The 21,218-nt window shown below is 43.3% G+C and overlaps 1 protein-coding gene across 4 annotated transcripts in view; it reads right to left on the bottom strand.

Moving 5' to 3' along the window:
- rock1 (Rho-associated, coiled-coil containing protein kinase 1) overlaps window positions 1-21,218 on the bottom strand; it is a 287,505-nt gene that overhangs the window by 29,796 nt on the left and 236,491 nt on the right. For all 4 annotated transcript variants that reach the window (XM_068031728.1, XM_068031729.1, XM_068031727.1 and 1 more), the window contains 3 exons: window positions 20,336-20,406; window positions 16,960-17,048; window positions 13,382-13,460 (listed from right to left, as the gene is read on the bottom strand). In XM_068031728.1, the coding sequence (XP_067887829.1) occupies window positions 13,382-13,460; window positions 16,960-17,048; window positions 20,336-20,406 (239 nt within the window). The remainder of the gene's footprint in view (window positions 1-13,381; window positions 13,461-16,959; window positions 17,049-20,335; window positions 20,407-21,218) is intronic.

The raw sequence follows: 21,218 nt of genomic DNA, 5'->3' as shown, positions 1-21,218 counted from the left end.
TCCTTGATGCCATACTCAGTCAAATGCTGCCTTGATGTCAAGGGCAGTCACTCTCACCACACCTCTGGAGTTCAGCTCTTTTGTCCATGTTTGGACCTAGGCTGTAATGAGGTCAGGAGCTGAGTGGCCCTGGCGGAACCCAAACTGAGCATCAGTGAGCAGGTTATTGCCGAGCAGGTTATTGACGAGCAAGTGCCGCTTGATCGCACTGTCAATGACCCCTACCATCACTTTGCTGATGTTTGGGAGTAGACTATCATCCGCCACTATCAACATCCTAGGGGCTACCATTGACCAGAAACTGAACTGGAGTAGCCATATAAACACCATGGCTACAAGAGCAGGTCAGAGGCTAGGAATCCTGCGGCGAGTAACTCACCTCCTGACTCCCCAAAGCTTGTCTACCATCTACAAGGCAGAAGTCAGGAGTGTGATGGAATACTCTCCACTTTTGCCTGGATGGGTGCAGCCCCAACAACACTCAAGAAGCTCGACGCCATCCAGGATAAAGCAGCCTGCTTGATTGGCACACCATCCACAAACATTCACTCCCTCCACCACCGACGCACAGTGGCAGCAGTGTGTACCATCTATAAGATGCACTGCAGCAACGCACCAAGGCTCCTTAGACAGCACCTTCCAAATCCGTGACGTCTACCACCTCGAAGGACAAGAGCAGCAGATGCATGGGAACATCACCACCTGCAAGTTCCCATCCAAGTCGCACACCATCCTGGCTTGGAACTACATCGCCATTCCTTCAATGTTGCTGGGTCAAAATCCTGGAACTCCTTTCCTAACAGCACTGTGGGTGTACCTACCTCACATGGATTGCAGCGGTTCAAGAAGACAGCTCAATACCATCTTCCTTTGGGCAATTAGGAATGGGCAATAAATGCTGGCATAGCCAGTGACGCCCAAATCCCATGAATGAATTAAAAAAAAAAGACTGATAGGGTAGTAATTGGCTAGGTTGGATTTGTCCTGCTTTTTGTGTACAGGACATACCTGGGCAATTTTCCACATTGCCGGGTAGATGTCAGTGTTGTAACTGAACTGGAATAGCTTGGCAATGGGCGTGGCTAGTTCTGGAGCACAAGTCTTCAGTACTATTGCTGAAATGTTGTCAGGGCCCATAGCCTTTACAGTATCCAGTGCCTTTAGCCGTTTCTTGATATCACATGGACAAACAAAGAACAGTACAGCACAGGAACAGGCCGTTCAGCCCTCCAAGCCTGCGCCGATCTTGGATGCCTGTCTAAACTAAAACTTCTGCACTTCCGTGGACAGTATCCCTCTATTCCCATCCTATTCATGTATTTGTCAAGATGCCTCTTAAACATCGCTATCGTACCTGCTTCCACCACCTCCCCCAGCAGCAAGTTCCAGGCACTCACCACCCTCTGTGTAAAGAACTTGCCTCGCACATCCCCTCTAAACTTTGCCCCTCGCACCTTAAACCTATGTCCCCTAGTAACTGACTCTTCCACCCTGGGAAAAGGCTTCTGACTATCCACTCTGTCCATGCCACTCATAACTTTGTATGCCCCGACCGATGAAGGCAAGCATGCCGTATGCCTTCTTGACTAGCTTATCCACCTGCGTTGCCACTTTCAGTGACCTGTGGACCTGTACGCCCAGATCTCTCTGCCTGTCAATACTCCTAAGGGTTCTGCCATTTACTGTATACTTCCCACCTGCATTAGATCTTCCAAAATGCATTACCTCACATTTGTCCGGATTAAACTCCATCTGCCATTTCTCCGCCCAAGTCTCCAACCCATTTATATCCTGCTGTATCCTCTGACAATCCTCATCACTATCCGCAACTCCGCCAACCTTTGTGTTGTCCGCAAACTTACTAATCAGACCAGCTACATTTTCCTTCAAATCATTTATATATAATACAAACAGCAAAGGTCCCAGCACTGATCCCTGCGGAACACCACTAGTCACAGCCCTCCATTCAGAAAAGCACCCTTCCACTGCTACCCTCTGTCTTCTATGACAAAGCCAGTTCTGTATCCATCTTGCCAGCTCACCTCTGATCCCGTGTGACTTCACCTTTTGTACCAGTCTGCCATGAGGGACCTTGTCAAAGGCTTTACTGAAGTCCATATAGACAACATCCACTGCCCTTCCTTCATCAATCATCTTCGTCATTTCCTCAAAAAACTCAATCAAGTTAGTGAGACACGACCTCCCCTTCACAAAACCATGCTGCCTCTTGCTAATAAGTTCATTCGTTTCCAAATGGGAGTAAATCATGTCCCGAAGAATCCTCTCTAATAATTTCCCTACCTCTGACCGTAAGGCTTACTGGCCTGTAATTACCTGGATTATCCTTGCTACCCTTCTTAAACAAAGGAACAACATTGGCTATTCTCCAGTCCTCTGGGACCTCACCTGTTGCCAATGAGGATACAAAGATTTCTGTCAAGGCCCCAGCAATTTCTTCCCTTGCCTCCCTCAGTATTCTGGGGTAGATCCCATCAGGCCCTGGGAAACTTATCTATCTTAATGCTTTGCAAGACGCCCAACACCTCCTCCTTTTTGATAACGACATGACCCAGACTATCTACACTCCCTTCCCTAGACTCATCATCCACCAAGTCCTTCTCTTTGATGAATACTGATGCAAAGTACTCATTTAGTACCTCGCCCATTTCCTCTGGCTCCACATATAGATTCCCTCCTCTGTCCTTGAGTGGGCCAACCCTTTCCCTGGCTACCCTCTTGCTCTTTATATACGTATAAAAAGCCTTGGGATTCTCCTTAATCCTGTTTGCCAATGACTTTTCATGACCCCTTTTAGTTCTCCTGACTCCTTGCTTAAGTTCCTTCCTAATTTCTTTATATCCCTCAAGGGCTTCGTCTGTCCCCAGCTTTCTAGCCCTTACGAATGCTTCCTTTTTCTTTTTGACTAGGCTCACAATATCCCTCGTTATCCAAGGTTCCTGAAACTTGCCAAACTTATCCTTCTTCCTCACAGGAACATGCCGGTCCTGGATTCTAATCAACTGATGTTTGAAAGACTCCCACATGTCAGATGTTGATTTACCCTCAAACAGTCGACCCTAATCTAAATTCTTCAGTTCCTGCCTAATATTGTTATAATTCGCCTTCCCCCAATTTAGCACCTTCACCCGAAGATTACTCTTATCCTTATCCACAAGTACCTTAAAACTTACAGAATTATGGTCACTGTTCCCGAAATGCTCCCCAACTGAGACTTCAACCACTTGGTCGGGCTCATTCCCCAATACCAGGTCCAGTACAGCCCCTTCCCTAGTTGGACTATCTACATATTGTTTCAAGAAGCCCTCCTGGATGCTCCTTACAAATTCTGCCCCATCCAAGCCCCTAGCACTAAGTGAGTCCCTGTCAATATTGGGGAAGTTCAAATCACCCACCACTGCAACCCTGTTACCTTTGCATCTTTCCAAAATCTGTCTACATATTGCTGGAGTTGTGGATAGTGTGGAAGACTGTTGTAGGTTGCAACGGGACATTGACAGGATGCAGAGCTGGGCTGAGAAGTGGCAGATGGAGTTCAACCTGGAAAAGTGTGAAGTGATTCATTTTGGAAGGTTGAATTTGAATGCGGAATACAGGCTTAAAGGCAGGATTCTTGGTAGTGTGGAGGAACAGAGGGATCTTGGGGTCCATGTCCATAGATCGCTCAAAGTTGCCACCCAATTTGATAGGGTTGTTAAGAAGGCGTATGGTGTGTTGGCTTTCCTTAACAGGGGGATTGAGTTTAAGAGCAGTGAGGTTATGCTGCAGCTCTATAAGGCCCTGGTTCGACCACACGTGGAATATTGTGTTCAGTTCTGGTCGCCTCATTATAGGAAGGATGTGGAAACTTTAGAGAGGGTGCAGAGGAGATTTACCAGGATGCTGCCTGGATTGGAGGGCATGTCCTACGAAGAAAGATTGAGGGAGCTAGGGCTTTTCTCATTGGAGCGAAGAAGGATGAGAGGTGACTTGATAGAGGGGTACAAGATGATGAGAGGCATAGATAGAGTGGATAGTCAGAGACTTTTTCCCAGGGTGGAAAGGGCTATCACCAGGGGGCATAATTTTAAGGTGATTGGAGGAAGGTTTCGGGGAGATGTCAGAGGTAGGTTCTTTACACAGAGAGTGGTGGGTGCGTGGAATGCGCTGCCAGCGGTGGTAGTAGAAGCAGATACATTAGGGGCATTTAAGCGACTCTTGGATAGGTACATGGATGATAGTAGAATGAAGGGTAGGTAGTTAGTTTGATCTTAGAGTGGGTTAAATGTTCGGCACAACATCGTGGGCCGAAGGGCCTGTACTGTTCTATGTCTGCTCCTTTACCTCCCGCTAACTGTTGGGAGGCCTGTAGTAAACCCCCAACATCGTGACTGCACCCTTCCTATTCCTGAGCTCCACCCATATTGCCTCGCTGCATGACCCCTCCGAGGTGCCCTCCCGCAGTACAGCTGTGATATTCTCCTTAACCAGTAATGCAACTCCCCCACCCCTTTTACATCCCCCTCTATCCCGCCTGAAGCTTCTAAATCCCGGAACGTTTAGCTGCCAATCCTGTCCTTCCCTCAACCAAGTCTCTGTAATAGCAACAACATCATAGTTCCAAGTACTAATCCAAGCTCTAAGTTCATCTGCCTTACCTGTTATACTTCTCGCATTGAAACAAATGCACTTCAGACCACCAGTCACACTGTGCTCAGCAACATCTCCCTGCCTGCTCTTCCTCTTAGTCTTACTGGCCTTATTTACTAGTTCCCCCTCAGTTATTTCACCTGCTGTCCTACTGCTCTGGTTCCCACCCCCTGCCACACTAGTTTAAACCCTCCCGAGTGACGCTAGCAAACCTCGCAGCCATGAAGTGAATCGGATTGGTTGAAGACCGCCATTTGTGAGACTGGGCACATCAGGGGAGGTCGAGATGCATCTCCACTTGGCACTTCTGGTTGAAGATGCTGGGTTTCCCCATTGTTGAGGATGGGGATATTTGTGGAGCCTCCTATTCCCGTCAGTTGTTTAATTGTCCACCGCCATTCACGAATGGATGTGGCTGGATTGCAGAGTTTAGTTCTGATCCATTGATTGTGGGATTGCTTCGCCCTGTCTATCACATGCTGCTTAGGCTGTCAGGCATACAAGTAGTCCTGTGTTGTACAATCACCAGGCTGACACCTCATTTTTAGGTATGCCTGGTGCTACTCCTAGCATGCCCTCCTGCACTCCTCACTGAAAGTGAGTTGATCCCCCAGCTTGATGGTAATGGTAGAATGGGGGATATGCCAGGCCTGAGGTTACGAATTGTGGTTGAATACAATTCTGCTGCTCCTCATTCACAGCGCCTCATGAATGCCCAATTTTCAGTTGCTAGATCTGTTCAAAATCTAACCCATTTGGCATGGTGGTAGTGCAAACAACACGATGATGGGTACTCTCAATGTGAAGACAGGACTTTGTCTCCACAAGCACTGTGCGGTGGTCACTCCTACCAATACTGTCATGGATTGATGCATCTGCAACAAGTAGATCAGTGAGGATAAGGTCAAGTAGGTATTTTCCTCCTGTTGGCTCCCTCATCACCTGCCGCAGACCCAGTCTAGCAGCTATGTCCTTTCGCACTCGGCCAGCTCTGTCAGTAGCGGTGCTACCGAGCCACTCTTGGTGATGGACATTGAAGTGCCCTATCCAGAGTACATTTTGTTACCCTCAATGCTTCTTTCAATTGGTATTCAACATGGAGAAGCACGGATTCATCAGCCGAGGGGGCGGTGGGAGTGGGGGGTAGGTGGTAATCAGCAGGCAGTTTCCTTGCCCATGTTTGACCTGATGCCATGAAACATCATGGGGTCCGGAGTCAATGTTGAGGACTCCCAGGGAAACTCCCTCCCGACTATATACCACTGTGCTGCCACCTCTGGTGGGTCTATAAAGCTAGTGGAATAGGACACACCCAGGGATGGTGATGGTGGCGTCCGGGACATTGGCTGCAAGGTCTGATTCCGTGAGTATGACTATGTCAGGCTATTGCTTGACCACTCTGTGGGACAGCTCTCCCAATGTTGGCACAAGCTCCCAGATGTTGGTAAGGAAGACTTTGAGGGTCAATAGGGCTGGGTTTGCCATTGTCATTTTTGGTGCCTAGGTCGATGCCGGGTGGTCTGTCCGGTTTCATTTCTTTTTATTAGTTGTACCAAACTGCTGTAAGTCTGAGCGGATTGCAAGGCCATTACAGAGGGCATTTAAGAGTCAACCTCATTGCTGCGGGTCTGGAGTCACATGTAGGTCAGACCAGGTAAGGACAGCAGATATCCTTCCCTAAAGGACATCAATGAACCAGATGGGTTTTTACAACAATCGACAATGGCTTCATGGTCAGCACTAGACTAGGTTTTTTCATTCCAGATTTACTAATTGAATTCAAATTCCACAATCTGCCGTGGTGGGATTCAAACCCATGTCCCCCACATTAACCTGGGTCTCTGGGTTACTAGTCTAGTGACATTATCACCACCGCCTCCCCAGAGTTAAGCACTCTTTCTCTTCTTGTGCTCTGCAAGACAGGGTTTCTCCTCCAACAAGGCTGGTCTCTGTCTCTCCTTGACATGCAACCAAGTTCTCTTCTGCTGCCCTCCCTCAATTGGATTCCCAAGAGGATCGCTCTTCCTCTCTTTTGGTCTCCCTCTAAAGAATCTCTATTCCTCTACAATATCACCTGCTTTCTTTTTTGCTTGTTCTCCAGGCCGCAGTGCTGCTGAAACAGGCATTCATCAGAGGCATACACCTGTGGATGTACTTACTGGGGTTACTAGTTATGTTATTTGCTCCCAAACGATTTTGGGTCAGGGGCCACCAAACAATTTTCATCGACCCTTGAACCTCTCTAGCTATGAATACTAACGCTGTAGCTCTGCAAGTTAGTTCCTTCTCCGCTTCTGCTCCCCCTCTTCATTTGCATCCATTTATTTAAACAAATTTAATATTTCTGCCTTCTTTTTGAAATAATTACCTCTTTTTATCAGTAACTTTATTTCTTTCACAAATCTAACTAGTTATATTTTGTTTTCCTCAGCAGCTCTCTATCTCTCTTCTGTCATTGATTTTCCCTTCTCCCTCTTTTAGCATTTTCTTTGCTTTCTGTATCAATCTCTGGTTAACTGTGGTTTCTTCACTCAAAGATGTCAATGCTGTAGCCTAATCCTTGCTCCTCCCAAAGTTGGTAGCTTTTTCTATGAGCAGCAAGGACACAGTAACTGACTGCATCAGTTGATTAGAGTTTTACTAAGAAATTGAACTGATTCCTGAAATGGCAAACAAGTACTGATATCATCAGCTGAAATGAAATGATTGAGGTCTGAGAACTACTGCCATGTCCCAATCTTTCTACTAATGTTGTTACGAAAGTCCTCTATGTTTTGTTAAATATATTTTTTGAGGATTCATTTTTGAAAGATTGAAGAAATGTTGGCACTAAGTCAAAAGAGTGGCCTGGCTCCAGTGAACATTCTGTTGAGGGAAGCTCTGACTCCAGCCCAAGACCCAGTGGAGAGCTGCTTGAATTTGTACAAGCCCTTCCTAAGTTTGAGGAAAGGAGCATAGAGGCATTTTTAATTTCTTTTGAAAAGGTAGCCAAACAGATGAAGTGGCCAAAGGAAAGCTGGTGGATGGGCAGAGCTCATGAAGTTTATGACATGCTTTCTGAGGAGGCTTCTGCAGATTATGAGATAGCAAAAAAGGGTATTCTCGTTACATATCCTTGAAGCTTACCAGCAAAAATTTCAGAACCTCCAGAAATTGTGTGGGCAGACTTATATAGAATGAGAGGCTAAAGCAAATTAATTTTGATTGTTGGATACGTGCACTAAAGGTTGAGGCCACGGATGAGAAATGGACAGACAAGCATGCCAAGACCCAAACATTTCAACCAGGGGATGAAGTGTTAGTATTACTGCCTTTACAGGGTGAACCGTTGAAAGCACAGTTCAGTGGTCCATATAAAGTGCTCAAGAGAACTGGTGAAGTAAATTATTTGATTGACACTCTAGATCACCGGAAAAAGAATCAGCTGAGTCATATCAATATGTGAAACAATATCATCGCCGGGAGTAGGATAAGCAAGCACACGTATGTCAAGTAGTTGGGACAGTGAAGGATGAAAGGGATAGTGAGGATGAGGCAGAAGGAGCAGCTAGTTTTTTGAGCCCGCCCAGACATGATGGGCTGAATGGCCTCCTTCTGTGCCATAACTTTTCTATGGTTCTAATTCTCAAATTGAACCTCCTACTATTCAGTTAGCTAATACTGAATTGTTAGGGAGATTGGTCACTGTGCCTTCATATTTAGATGCAGAACAACGAGAAGACCTAACAAGGCTACTCACAACATTTAAAAGAGTCCGAAGGGATAAGCCAGGACATACAACCTTAGCCACACATGATGTGGATGTAGGGGAATCCTTTCCTATAAACCAGCATCCTTACTGCTCAGGTCCAGAGAAACAGCTCAGGTAAAAGCAGAAATTCACTGCATGCTGGAAAACCACCTAATTGAACCCAGTCAAAGCAGCTGGAGTTCGCCAGTGGTATTAGTGCCTAAACCTGACGGTTCAACTAGACTTTGCATAGACTACAAAAAAGTTAATGCAGTAACAAAGGCAGATTCCTACCCAATTCCTTGCTTTGAAGATTGTTGACAGAGTGGGCATCGCCATGTTTCTTACAAAAATAGATTTGTTAAAGGAATACTGGCAAGTTCATTTAACACCCCGAGCTAAAGAAATATCGGCCTTTGTCACACCAGACGGCCTTTTCCAATGCCAAGTGATGCCATTCAGGCTAGGGGATGCCCCAGCCTCTTTTCAGAGACTAGTGAACCAGAGAACTTTGGACATCTGGAGTTGTTTACAGAAGTGACAGGTTGTTGGAGAATTTTGCTGAGTTTTGCTAATTATTACTTAACTTCGTAGAAGCAGAAAAACAGGACACAGCTTGTAGCTAATCGAACCACAATCAACTGTCATAAAATGTAGACAGAGCAGCTAACCACAATCAGACGTTATGGCCAGATTGATGTTTGGAGTGGGCATTGAAATAAGGAATTATAGTTTGTTATTGTTGAAACTAACGCTTTACTCATAACGGACTCTGCATGGTGCACCGTCATGTAGGCAGTCTTGTGACCATCTTATGGGTGCTTATCTAATTGTGAAACTGTTAGCTCTGCCTCTTTTATACTATATAAGTCTACGGCGATCTGTAGCGCTTTGGAGTAGCACTGGACCGCCTTTAGGAAAGGTGGCTCCCCATGATATCATGCAATAAAGTGTTTGTTCTCAACGTCTGAGTCCGGAGAATTTGTTCAACAATTGGGTACAATCTGGATTTTCTCCAACACAGGTGGTCTGGAGGTCAAAAGGTTGACCTCCTGTTGTCAGATTCACTTTTGAATTGTTTGAGTTCCTAACTGTGTGGTTTTCTTTGATGATGTGCCGGTCATTTGTGACACTTGGAAGGACCACTTGGAACAACTGGGGGCCTCTGTTTGGAAGGTTGCAGTCAGCTGATTTGGTGATAAACCTTGTGTTAATGCCAGACTATTCTGATGGAGTTTACTATTACAGTCCTATCACTTAAAGATTATCCTCATTGCGGGCACAAATAATGTTCTTGCAGATCTAACTTTGTTTTGAGTTATCAGAATGAAAAGAGGGTCCAGAGCAGAACTGTATTAACCCCATTCACTCTTCACCTGTAGTTAAGTGTGAAAATGTGTTTTGAAATGTTTTCATCTTCTGTTTTTTTGAACACTTTGTAATGAAATGCATTTAAAAATGGCGTTTCATTCCTTCAAGGATGGAGGTGTTACGAAAGTGCCTGCGTTTTGTTGATATATTTTTTGACGATTCATTTTTGAAAGATTGAAGAAATGTTAAACATTGGGGTTTTCAAAGGGGGTCATGTAAAGGTCACTTGACTTTGAAAAACAGTTCCTGGAAATGTTTTTTTAGAAAGGGTCATTGAGAGGTCTTGTGAGGAAAACAAGTCTTTCCGGGAAACCAGCTGACTTCCAGCTCAATAAACAACAAAGAACTTTGGACATCTGGAGAAGTTGTCTACAGAAGTGACAGGTCAAGACTGATGGAGGTCAAAAGGTTGACCTCCTGTTGTCGGTTTCGCTTTGAATTGTTTGAGTTGGGGTTGAACTGTATAAAAATGGAGAGAACTTCCAAGGAGAGAACTTCCAAGGAGAGAAGAGAATTCCCAAGGAAGGAGAGAAGACCACAACCTATCGCTGCTTTCCAGCACCTCTCTAAAAGCCCCTGAAAAGTCCACTGTGTCAACTCATCTCATCTCCTGTTTTTGAAGAAAAGCCTGCTAAATTAATTCTCAACACCGCCTGAAAAGAACTGTTTTAAAAGATCCCAGTGACCCATCTACATGTATTCGGAGGCCAGAACTGTATGCCAGTTTTGGAACACAACATATTTAATCTGCTGTTTCTTCAAGAATGAGCAAGTATTCAGCCCAATTTCGTTTGTAATAGAGCTCTAAAAACAAAAATCCCTCATTTATCCGGTTAACCGGGGTGTGTGTGTGTGAGGGGCTAAGGTAAAAAGGGAACTTTTATATTTTGATCTGTGTGTTTGTGCTTTTCTTCATTACTAGTTAAGGCTTTTTTTAAAATAATAAACTGATAATTTTGCTGTTTGTTAAAGAAACCTGGTTGGTGTGTTTTATTCTGGGATAAAAGATTTCATAGCAGAGCACTTGGAGAAGAGTGGTAGAATCGGGCAGAATCAGCATGGATTTATGAAAGGGAAATCATGCTTGACAAATCTACTCGAATTCTTCGAGGATGTAACTAGTAGAGTTGATGAGGGACAGCCAGTGGATGGGGTTTATTTGAACTTTCAGAAGGCTTTCGACAAAGTCCCACATAACAGATTAGTGTGTAAAATTAAAGCACATGGGATTGGGGTAGTATATTGCGACAGATAGAAAATTGGTTGGCAGACAGGAAACAAAGAGTAGGAATAAATGGGTCTTTTTCCGAATGGAAGGCAGTGACTAGTGGGTACCGCAGGGATCGGTGCTAGGACTCCAGCGATTTACAATATATATTAATGATTTAGATGAGGGAACTAAATGTGATATCTTCAAATTTGCAGATGACACAAAACTGGATGGGAGGGTGAGTTGTGAGGAGGATGCAGAGAGGCTTCAGGGTGATTTGGATAAGTTAAGAGAGTGGGAAAATGCATGACAGATGTAGTATAATGTGGATAAATGTGAGGTTATCCACTTTGGGAGCAAGAACAGGAAGGCAGATTATCTGAACGGCAATAAACTGAGAGAGGGGAATATGCAACGAGACCTGGGTATTCTCATACACCAGTCGCTGAAGGTAAACGTGCAGGTGCAACAGGCGGTAAAAAAGGCAAATGGTATGTTGGCCTTCACAGCGAGAGGATTCGAGTACAGGAGCAGGGATGTCTTGCTGCAATTATACAGGGCCTTGGTGAGGCCACACCTGGAATATTGTGTGCTGTTTTGGTCTCCTTATCTGAGGAAGGATGTTCTTGCTATAGAGGGAGTGCAGCGAAGGTTTACCAGACTGATTCCTGGGATGGCGGGACTGACATGAGGAGAGATTGAGTCGGTTAGGATTATATTCGCTGGAGTTCAGAAGAGTGAGGGGAGATCTCATAGAAACCTGTAAAATTCTAACAGGCCTTGACAGGGTAGATGCAGGAAGGATGTTCCTGATGGTGGGGGAGTCCAGAACCAGGGGTCACTGTCTAAGGATACCAGGTAAACCTTTCAGGACTGAGATGAGGAGAAATGTCTTCACCCAGAGTGTGGTGACCCTGTGGAATTTGCTACCACAGAAAGCAGTTGAGGCCAAAACATTGTATGTTTTCAAGAAGGAGTTAGATATAGCTCTTGGGTCTAAAGGGATCAAAGGATATGGGGAGAAAGCGGGAACAGGTTACTGAGTTGGATGATCAGCCATGATCATAATGAATGGCGGAGCAGGCTCGAAGGGCCGAATGGCCTACTCCTGCTCCTATTTTTTCTATGTTTCGAAATAGAGTCTATGATTGACCGTATTGGTAAGTGGGAAAAAATTTAAATATATGTTGTGACCCATGGAGAAGTGGAACTAGAATAAACAGTGCACTCTTCCTGCCATGGTCATAACAATGCCTCCACCGGGGGGACTGGCTCCAATCTAAGTGTATTTTATCTGTTTATATTGTGCTTTCTATTTCGGGCCTCAGCAGATTCTGCTGATTGAGTGGAGATTATAGAGAGAAAGAAAGGGGTGAAAGAATGGAAGAAAAAAAATGGGGGAGAAAGAAGGGAAAAGAGAGAGAAAAGTAGAGAAAGAGGGCAGAGAAAGGGAGGGACGGAAAGAAACTTTTGGGACTTGTGTGAAGAGGGCACAGTGGCGCAGTGGTTAGCACCGCAGCCTCACAGCTCCAGGGACCCGGGTTCGATTCCGGGTACTGCCTGTGTGGAGTTTGCAAGTTCTCCCTGTGTCTGCATGGGTTTTCTCCGGGTGCTCCGGTTTCCTCCCACAAGCCAAAAGACTTGCAGGTTGATAGGTAAATTGGCCATTATAAATTGTCACTAGTATAGGTAGGTGGTCGGGAAATATAGGGACAGGTGGGGATGTTTGGTAGGAATATGGGATTAGTGTAGGATTAGTATAAATGGGTGGTTGATGTTCGGCACAGACTCGGTGGGCCGAAGGGCCTGTTTCAGTGCTGTATCTCTAATCTAAAAAAAAAGGGCAAGCAACTGTCCATCTCCTTAACCAATCAGATTGAAGAATGGTTAATGAGCAGCAGAGAGTCTGAACCTGGTACTGTCAATTAGATTAATGAATCCAATTGGAATTGGGGATGGTGCCAGAGGATTGAGGGATTACAAATGTTAAATCCCTGTTTAAAAAAGGGGAGGGGGATAAATCCGGTTAAATTTTTTTGATAAACTTAGTGTGTATATATCATGCAAGTACAGCAACTTCACACTGGATCTATGCACTTCAGTGCTGAAACTCTTGGCAAGACACCTTACAGCGCAGCTTTAGGAGGAGCAAGGCAACCTGGACAGTAACTTCAGATTTCAGCCTTTAATTGCTCATGTGCAGTTGCTGGAAGTTGCTGTCCAATTTACACTTTCCTGGTGAGTGCTGTTAGCCCCAGTTATTTCTATGACAAATTCTGGCCCAATATGTAATTTTAACTGTCACATGCCCTTTCCATCGTGACCATAACATCCCTCTGTTTCTTAGAGCCAAAATACAGACAATAATAAAATCTAAATCAAAAAAAAACTTTTATGGAAATTAACTGTGCCTTATAGCCCACCTGGAATATCCGAGGAATTTCACCAGTTTCTGCTCTGTATACATCGCCTTGTGTTACGGGACGCACATGGAATAATTTGCTGGAACATAAAGGCAATTACTTAGAGATGCAAATGACGTACAGATTTCATTGTGTATGTGCTAATTCATATGTAAATCAACTTTAAAGATAAAATGTTTGCAAACCTTTTAAGATTTGTCAGACATGCAATTTTTTTGTTAATTGTACTTGTACAACAATTTACAGTTAAGAACTCTCCATAAACATAACTAATCATTAAACTCTGACATAGCTGCTAGAAATTAATGGCTGAAGAAGACAGGCTTGTTGCCATAGTCAGATACTGCAGAACTGTGGAACACATTCGTAATCTTTTGATTAGTCATTTGAATCTAACAAAAAAAATTGCACCAATTTTTGATTGAGATGGTCTGTACTGTCTGGATAAGAAAGGGCAACAACTGTGTTGCGACGTTCTTCACCTCAACAAGGTGGTACACAGAAAGGGAAATCTGGCTTTGCTGTTGTCAGTGTCAGCTCTATTCATGCAAATAGAGTGGTGTCTTGTTCCATCTCATTTATATAATAGATATTGATTGTTATGAAAATATTTGCCAAATAAAAATATGAGGAGAGGAACAAATCAAAATGGATGGCTTTAAGGTAGATTTCACTACTGCTAACCTGAAAAATAGGTTTCATAAAAGCAAAATACTGCAGATGCTGGAAATCTGAAACAAAAACGTGCTGGAAAAACTCAGCAGGTCTGGCAGCATCCGTGGAGAGAGAAGCAACGTTAATGTTTCAGGTCTGTGACCTTTCATCAGAACTGGAAAAGGTTAGAAAAGAATTCGGTTTTAAGCAAGTGAAGAGGAGTGGGGTGATAAAGAGAACAAAGGGGAAGGTGTTTGATAGGGCAGAGGGTGATTAAATAACAAAGATGTCCTGGGACAAAGGCAAAGTGTGTGTTAATGCTTGTGGTGAAAGACAAAGCATTAGTCCAGAGAGTCTGTTAATAGCGAATAATGAGCAGCAACATGACTACATGAAAAGCAGGCATATGGTTAAAAAATAAAATATAAAAAAAAAGGCCAGTTATGCTCTGAAGTTATTGAACTCAATGTTCAGTCCGCAAGGCTGTAGTGTGCCTAATCGAAAGATCAGGTGCTGCTCCTCAAGCTTGCGTTGATGTTCACTGGAACACTGGAGTGAGCCAAAGACACAAATGCTGGCATGAGAACGGGGGGAGTGTTGAAATGGCAAACAACCAGAAGCTCGGGGTCATGCTTTCAGACTGAGCGGAGGTGTTCAGCAAAGCGGTCGCCTAATCTGCCTCAGGTCTCTCCAATATAGAGGAGACCACATTGTGAGCAATGAACACAGTATACCAAATAGGTTTCATGGTTTGGATTTGCTGTCCAGTGAAATATATGGCAGTCGGACTCTTCAGTAGTTACAAGGGAGCTGCATTGTGAAAATGTCATCACATTTAGGGAAGTTAGCTCATCTTACATTCTGATTGGAGCAAAGAAAAAGCTTTACCAACAATAGTGGTTACTCTGCATTTCTGCTCTCCCAGTAGGGAAAGTATGCTCGTATGGAGATGGGCTGAAGCTATGATTCTTGACTTGGAAGCACATTTTACTGTACAGAATCAAGCTAATAGCTCTTCAATTGCATGGTCTGAAGCCGAACAATTTACCAGTGAATTACATGAAAACACATGGATTGTACCTGTGGTGGCAATACTAAGTTGATAAAGGTCATTCAACCAAATGCAACTAGTCCCAGTAGTGCCCCAGATAAGCAGCCAGTCCTGTTTTAAAAACATTAATGCTTTTACATCTAATACCCAGCTTTATTATTCCAGACTTCAGGCTTTACAATATCTTTGTAATACCTTTCTTTAATTTACATTTTATTAATTTAAATGTCCTATTGGCTGATGATCTAATATTTTATATACCTCAGTGATATCATTTGTACAGGTTAAGCTTTATTAATCTTTTGTCAGAACTCGTCCCTTTACATTTGGTATCATTTTTGCTGCTTTTCTCTGAACCTGTGCCAACAAATGTAAAGCAGAACGTCAATTATATGCAGACTTGATTTCTTGTGAGAATTTATGGAAATAATGGGAGATCAATGGGGGTCAAACTGTCAGTACTTTTTTCTCTACACTTTCATTGTTTTGCTCCTGGTGACACTGAAACAGCTGATCTGTTGCCTATAAGATCATAGAGCATGCTCTATGAACTCCAGTTACTGTAGCTGAGACACCGCGAATCTCCTGCTAGTAACTACAGCCCCCCGTGACACTGGCGAAGACTGAACAAAGCTTATACTGATGTTACATCCAATATTTGCCCCGACTTATTGACACAGGAGTGTGTTTAAACCATGTAAGTGCTCCAAGGACTTTCAAGCCCTTGTTACCCTCAAGTGGTGTTCAACATGGAGGAGTACTGATTCATCAGCTGAGGGAGGATGGTGGTGGTAATCAGCAAGAGGTTTCCTCGTCACGTTGACCTTTTGCCGTGGGACTTCATGGAGTCCAGAGTCAACGTTGAGAACACCTAGGGACACTCCCTCCCAATTGTATACCACTGTGCCCCACCTCTGCTTACTATCCTGGAACAGGATATACCTAGGGATGGTAATGGAGAAGTTTGGGACATTGGCTGTAAGGTATAAGAACATAAGAAATAGGAGCAGAAGTAGGCCTTTCGGCCCCTCGAGCCTGCTCTGCCATTCAATTTGATCACGACTGATCTGATTGTGGCCTTAACTCAATTTTCCTGCCTACCCCCCATAACCCTTGACTCCCTTGTCAATCAAAGATCTGATTCAGTGAGTATGACTATGTCAGGTTGTTGATTGACTAGTCTGTGGGGCAGCTCTCCCGATTTTGGCACAATGTTAGTGAAGAGGACTTTGCAGTGTCATCTGGACAGGGCAGGATGTGTTTTTGTTGTTTCTGGTGTCTAGGTTAATGCTGGGTGGTGTGCCCGATTTTATTCAAGTTTTCTTTGGGGTCTTGATACAACCGAGTGGCTTGTAAGGCCATTTCATAAGCAGTCAAGAGTCAACCACATTGCTGTGGGTCTGGAGTCACATGCAGGCCAAACCAGGTAAGGACAGCAGATTTCCTTTCCTAAAGGGCATTAGTGAACCAGATGGGTTTTGATGACAATCCTGTAGTTTTAAGCTCATCATTACTGAGACTTGCTTTTAATTCCAGGTTCATTAATTAATTGATTTTAATTTCCACCAGCTGTCTTGATGGGATTTGAACTCATGTCTCCAGAGCGTTAGTCCAGGCCTCTGGATTACTTGTCCAGTAATATTACCACTTGGCTACTGTTCCCGCATTTATTAAACACCAGAAGTACCCTTGTTGGATCTCCATTCAACCACCACTCACCCACCTCCCTGTCAGACATCATACTTCTCATTAATATCCTACAATTTCTACTTTTAAACCCATATTTTGTCTAATTATGTGTTCTACTCTGGATTCTCCTATTCGCCTTGTCCTTTATCTGTAACATGCTCAGTATCAAGGTAGTTGTACTTACTCTATATCCAGTACCATAGAAGGATTAGATTGTTCTTTATTCAATTCATCATTGTAAAACAGTATTTTTCTGCTGCTGACCACAACATACTGCAGATAACAAAAAGGTTTCGACATTACAAAAAAAATCAGATCAAAATTTTGTTAAGAAATACAAAAGGCTTTTAAAAAACTATTTTCCATCAGCTTGCCAATGAACCAAGAGATAAAGTCACCACCCTATACAGCACTGACTGATAATCTGACATCAAAATTTCTGATCTGCATGACCAGCCTTACAGATGCAAAGTTTTGAAGTCAGATTACCAAACTGTGCTGCGTTAGCTGATCTCAGCCTGAAGTGTAGCTGAGGCATTTCAATAAATCTCAGTGGCTTGAGCTAGGAATAGAAATAAAATCAGCCAGGATTGCTATCCATTAACCACAGCATCCAAAACAAAATGGGTGAACGGCAGGCAATAATTTGTAGCAAGGAGCCAGATGTTGTAGGGATAATTGAAACATGGCTACATAAAGAACAGGACTGGCAGTTAAGTACTGCAGGATAAAACATACTTAGAAAGGAACGTGGCGAGTGGGATAGGTGTGCTAATTACAGATAGTTTTTAGGAATATAACATTAAGATAACGTGATGGGGTCCGCCGTGCGAGACCGGTGGAGGAGCTTCTGCAGACCATTACCTGAAGAAATGTCCTGCTAAATGAACAGTTAGGTGCTATGACTTTGGATTCAAAGTTTGCGTTTTTTTTGAGACAGTCATTAAATGGAAAAAGAAACTAAAAGTTCTATAGTTGAGAAAGACAAAACTGGTCCTAATCAGTTTTTAAAACAGTCCTATGATTGGAGCAGTGACCAGAGATGTGTGACTGGAGCTCAGGTTTCAGTTTAGAAGAATACTCTGCAGTGTGTGGAAGCAAAAAACAACCAGCTGTCGTATTAAAGAAATAAGTTGGGAGCTGTCAGTTTTAAAAACAAAGACCTGATTCTGGATGCGGGCAAATACAAGTTGCTACAGCTGTTTTTAGTCACTTAAACAGTTACTTAAGGTGACACTATTGGAGCTACACCATCAGGACTGTTGTGAGAAACCATGGAAGTTCTGGAATGGTATGTAGTTTTGGTGGCGACGGTATCGATGGAGTTCGGATTGCATCTTGGAATAGGGGATTTGGAGATCTAAGTCACCAATCAACACCAACACAGTATCACTTCAGTGTTTTGACACCAGCCCTGCACAGGATGTGAGGAACCGGAAACTACTGCTTGGCTCCAGAAGCTCATGATCATCAGTCCAGCACCCTGTTGTCAAGGAGACAGGATCCAATCTCAGCAGGTGCATTTTGTCTCGCTTGTTAATAACGGACAAGAGAAATGAGAGCTGGTGTGGCCATCGACACCATCAGTATCACCGGCACTCTATCAGCTTCAGTGACAGTCTACCAACCTCAGACTAACAGACTACCTAACTTGGCCACAGTGCTAACTTAAGTATAACTGAGCCAGGATGAACACTGAGCATGACGTGCGCATGTGCTTGTTGAAGATACCTCTACGTCTTGACAGAATTGTTGCTCAACACCAGCAACAAGTTTCACATTATGTAAGTAAAACAAAAATAATAAATATACATACTTAATTGTATAACTAATTTTTACACAGTAAAAATACTTGTGTTGTGTTACAGGGGATCAGTGGAATTTTCTTAACATGGGAGGGAAGGCCTCAGAAGCCACAAGATTGAGAACTGCTGCTCTAGTCTGTTCTTGCACACATGCTAGTGGCCAGTTATACAGTCCTGGCAAAGACCTGGGATCAGGTCAAGCTAACTAGCCAGTTGGCCGGAATAGGGAAGTACGAAGGAGGGGAAAAATATCTCAGACAAATATGTAATACTAAGTGCTTAGCCTATCTAGATTTTAAATTGTGATCAAACCTTTAAGCATTTATTGTTGAGCAGTATGGTGGCACTAAGTATTTGAGCACTAACAATTAATACTCAAAACGCAGAGGATGCAGGCTTTTCTTTATTGTTACATGGGATGTGGGTGTCGCTGGCAAGGCCAGCCTTTGTTGCCCATCCCTAATTGCCCTTGAAAAGCTGATGGTGAGCTGCCTTCTTGAAATTCTGCAGTCCATCTGGTGCAGGTAGACGCACAGTGCTGCTAGGAAGGGAGTTCCAGGATTTTGATCCAGTGACAGTGAAGAAACAGCAATATATTTCCAAGTCAGGATCACGATGCTGCTCCCGGGCTTGTCCTATTAAGTGGTGCACGTGTCACTTCTTCCCTTGTTACCAGGGTTTTTGTTCTATTTTTAACTCGAGGCATGTGACAACCAGTAAACATTGTTGCCAAACCAGTTCTTTCAGTGTCCACTTGATGAATTCCTCAAAAAAAATTTTACCAAAAAAACAGAAGCACCTTCATAACATAAATCACCCCTTAACCTTTTAAATTCCAGGGAATACAATCTTAATTTGTGTATTACGTCCAGGTATCATTCATAAATCATTAAAAACCAGTCGAAAGGCACAAAAACAAGTCAAGAAGGCTAATGGATTGTTGACCTTTATCTCAAAGGGGCTAGAATACAAAGTGGAGAAAGTTATACTTTAGCTGTATACAGCCTTGGTCACAACCCATGTGTAATATGGAGTTTAATTTTGAGCACCGCCTCTCAAGAGGATGTATTGGCCCTGGAGGCAGTGCAGCGAAGGCTCAACAGAATGATACCCAGCTAAGAGGGTTAAATTATATAGATAGGTTGCATAGACTAGGCTTGTATTCACTTGAGTTGAGTTTGAAGGGTGCTCTGATTGAGGTGTTTAAAATGGTAAAAGGATTTGATAGGGTAGATACAGGAGAAACTATTTCTTCTTGTGGGGAATCAAGAACAAAAGGGACATATTCTTAAAATTAAAGCTAGGCCATTCAGGAGCAAAATCACAGTGCACATTTTCACACAAAGGGTAGTAGAAATATGGAACTCTCTTCCCAAAAGGTTTTGGATGCTAGAACAACTGGAGCTTTCAAGACTGAGATCGCTACATTTTTGTTGTTCGGTAAGGGTATCAAGGATATGAAGCAAAAGCAGGAAAATGGAATTAAGGTGCAGATTACCCTAACTGAATGGCGCAGCAGGCCCAAATAGCTGCATGACATAGTCCTGTTCCTACCCCCCCTTTTAAATGTGTGCTGCTCTCTGCTGTTGAGATATTACTTTTTCATGAATAAAACTTGCCTACTTATTATCTTATTTATATTTTAAACCAGATGTTGATGGATAAATTACTTAGAATGTTATTTTTAATACAAATCTGTCTCAACAGTGTAATGTAAATGTTTGAAGACTTAATTCTTTTACAACAGTTTCATACCTGTTTTTTCCATCCATATCTTTTGATGTTACCCCTGTTTGGTACCGATAACCAGCCCTCCATCCTGGTTTCTGAATTAAAAAATAATGTAATGAATAAAAACACTGACAGGAATTCTGTTGATGAAAACAGTATTACCACCATAGAGAAAAGCAAAAAAACTGCAGATGCTGGAAATCTGAAATAAAAACAAGAAGTGCTGGAAATACTTAGCAGGTCTGGCAGCATCTGTGCAGGGAGAAGCAGAGCTAACGTTTCAGTCAGTGACCTTTCATCAGAACCACCATAGATTTAGTCATATTGAATTCTTTCTTTTGGGCCTCCTTATCTCGAGAGACAATGGATACGCGCCTGGAGGTGGTCAGTGGTTTGTGAAGCAGCGCCTGGAGTGGCTATAAAGGCCAATTCTGGAGTGACAGGCTCTTCCACAGGTGCTGCAGAGAAATTTGTTTGTTGGGGCTGTTGCACAGTTGGCTCTCCCCTTGCGCCTCTGTCTTTTTTCCTGCCAACTACTAAGTCTCTTCGACTCGCCACAATTTAGCCCTGTCTTTATGGCTGCCCGCCAGCTCTGGTTATTACAATACATTATTACAATAATGTAATTCATATTGAATTACATTATAGAAATGATACAAATTCCACAATCAGGCTGCCACATCTCTTTCTCTCCTCCTTAACAGGCAATACCAAAATGTACAACAGGTTTTTTAAACCTTGCTAAAAATAATGAAAGCTGGAGTCTTATTTGGGGTCAAAATTCCACAGCATACATTTAACATGGTCAAATGGAATTGTAAGAGTGTGTGCAAGGTGGTGTACATGCTACAAACATTTCTGGCCTAGTCCTCCATCAATCTGGTCTGATTATCCAATCATTATCACA

The sequence above is a fragment of the Heterodontus francisci genome, chromosome 5 (genome assembly GCF_036365525.1).
Source record: "Heterodontus francisci isolate sHetFra1 chromosome 5, sHetFra1.hap1, whole genome shotgun sequence".
Taxonomy (NCBI): domain Eukaryota; kingdom Metazoa; phylum Chordata; class Chondrichthyes; order Heterodontiformes; family Heterodontidae; genus Heterodontus; species Heterodontus francisci.
Note: the sequence above shows the minus strand (reverse complement) of the source record. Positions and strands in the feature narration are given on the sequence as shown.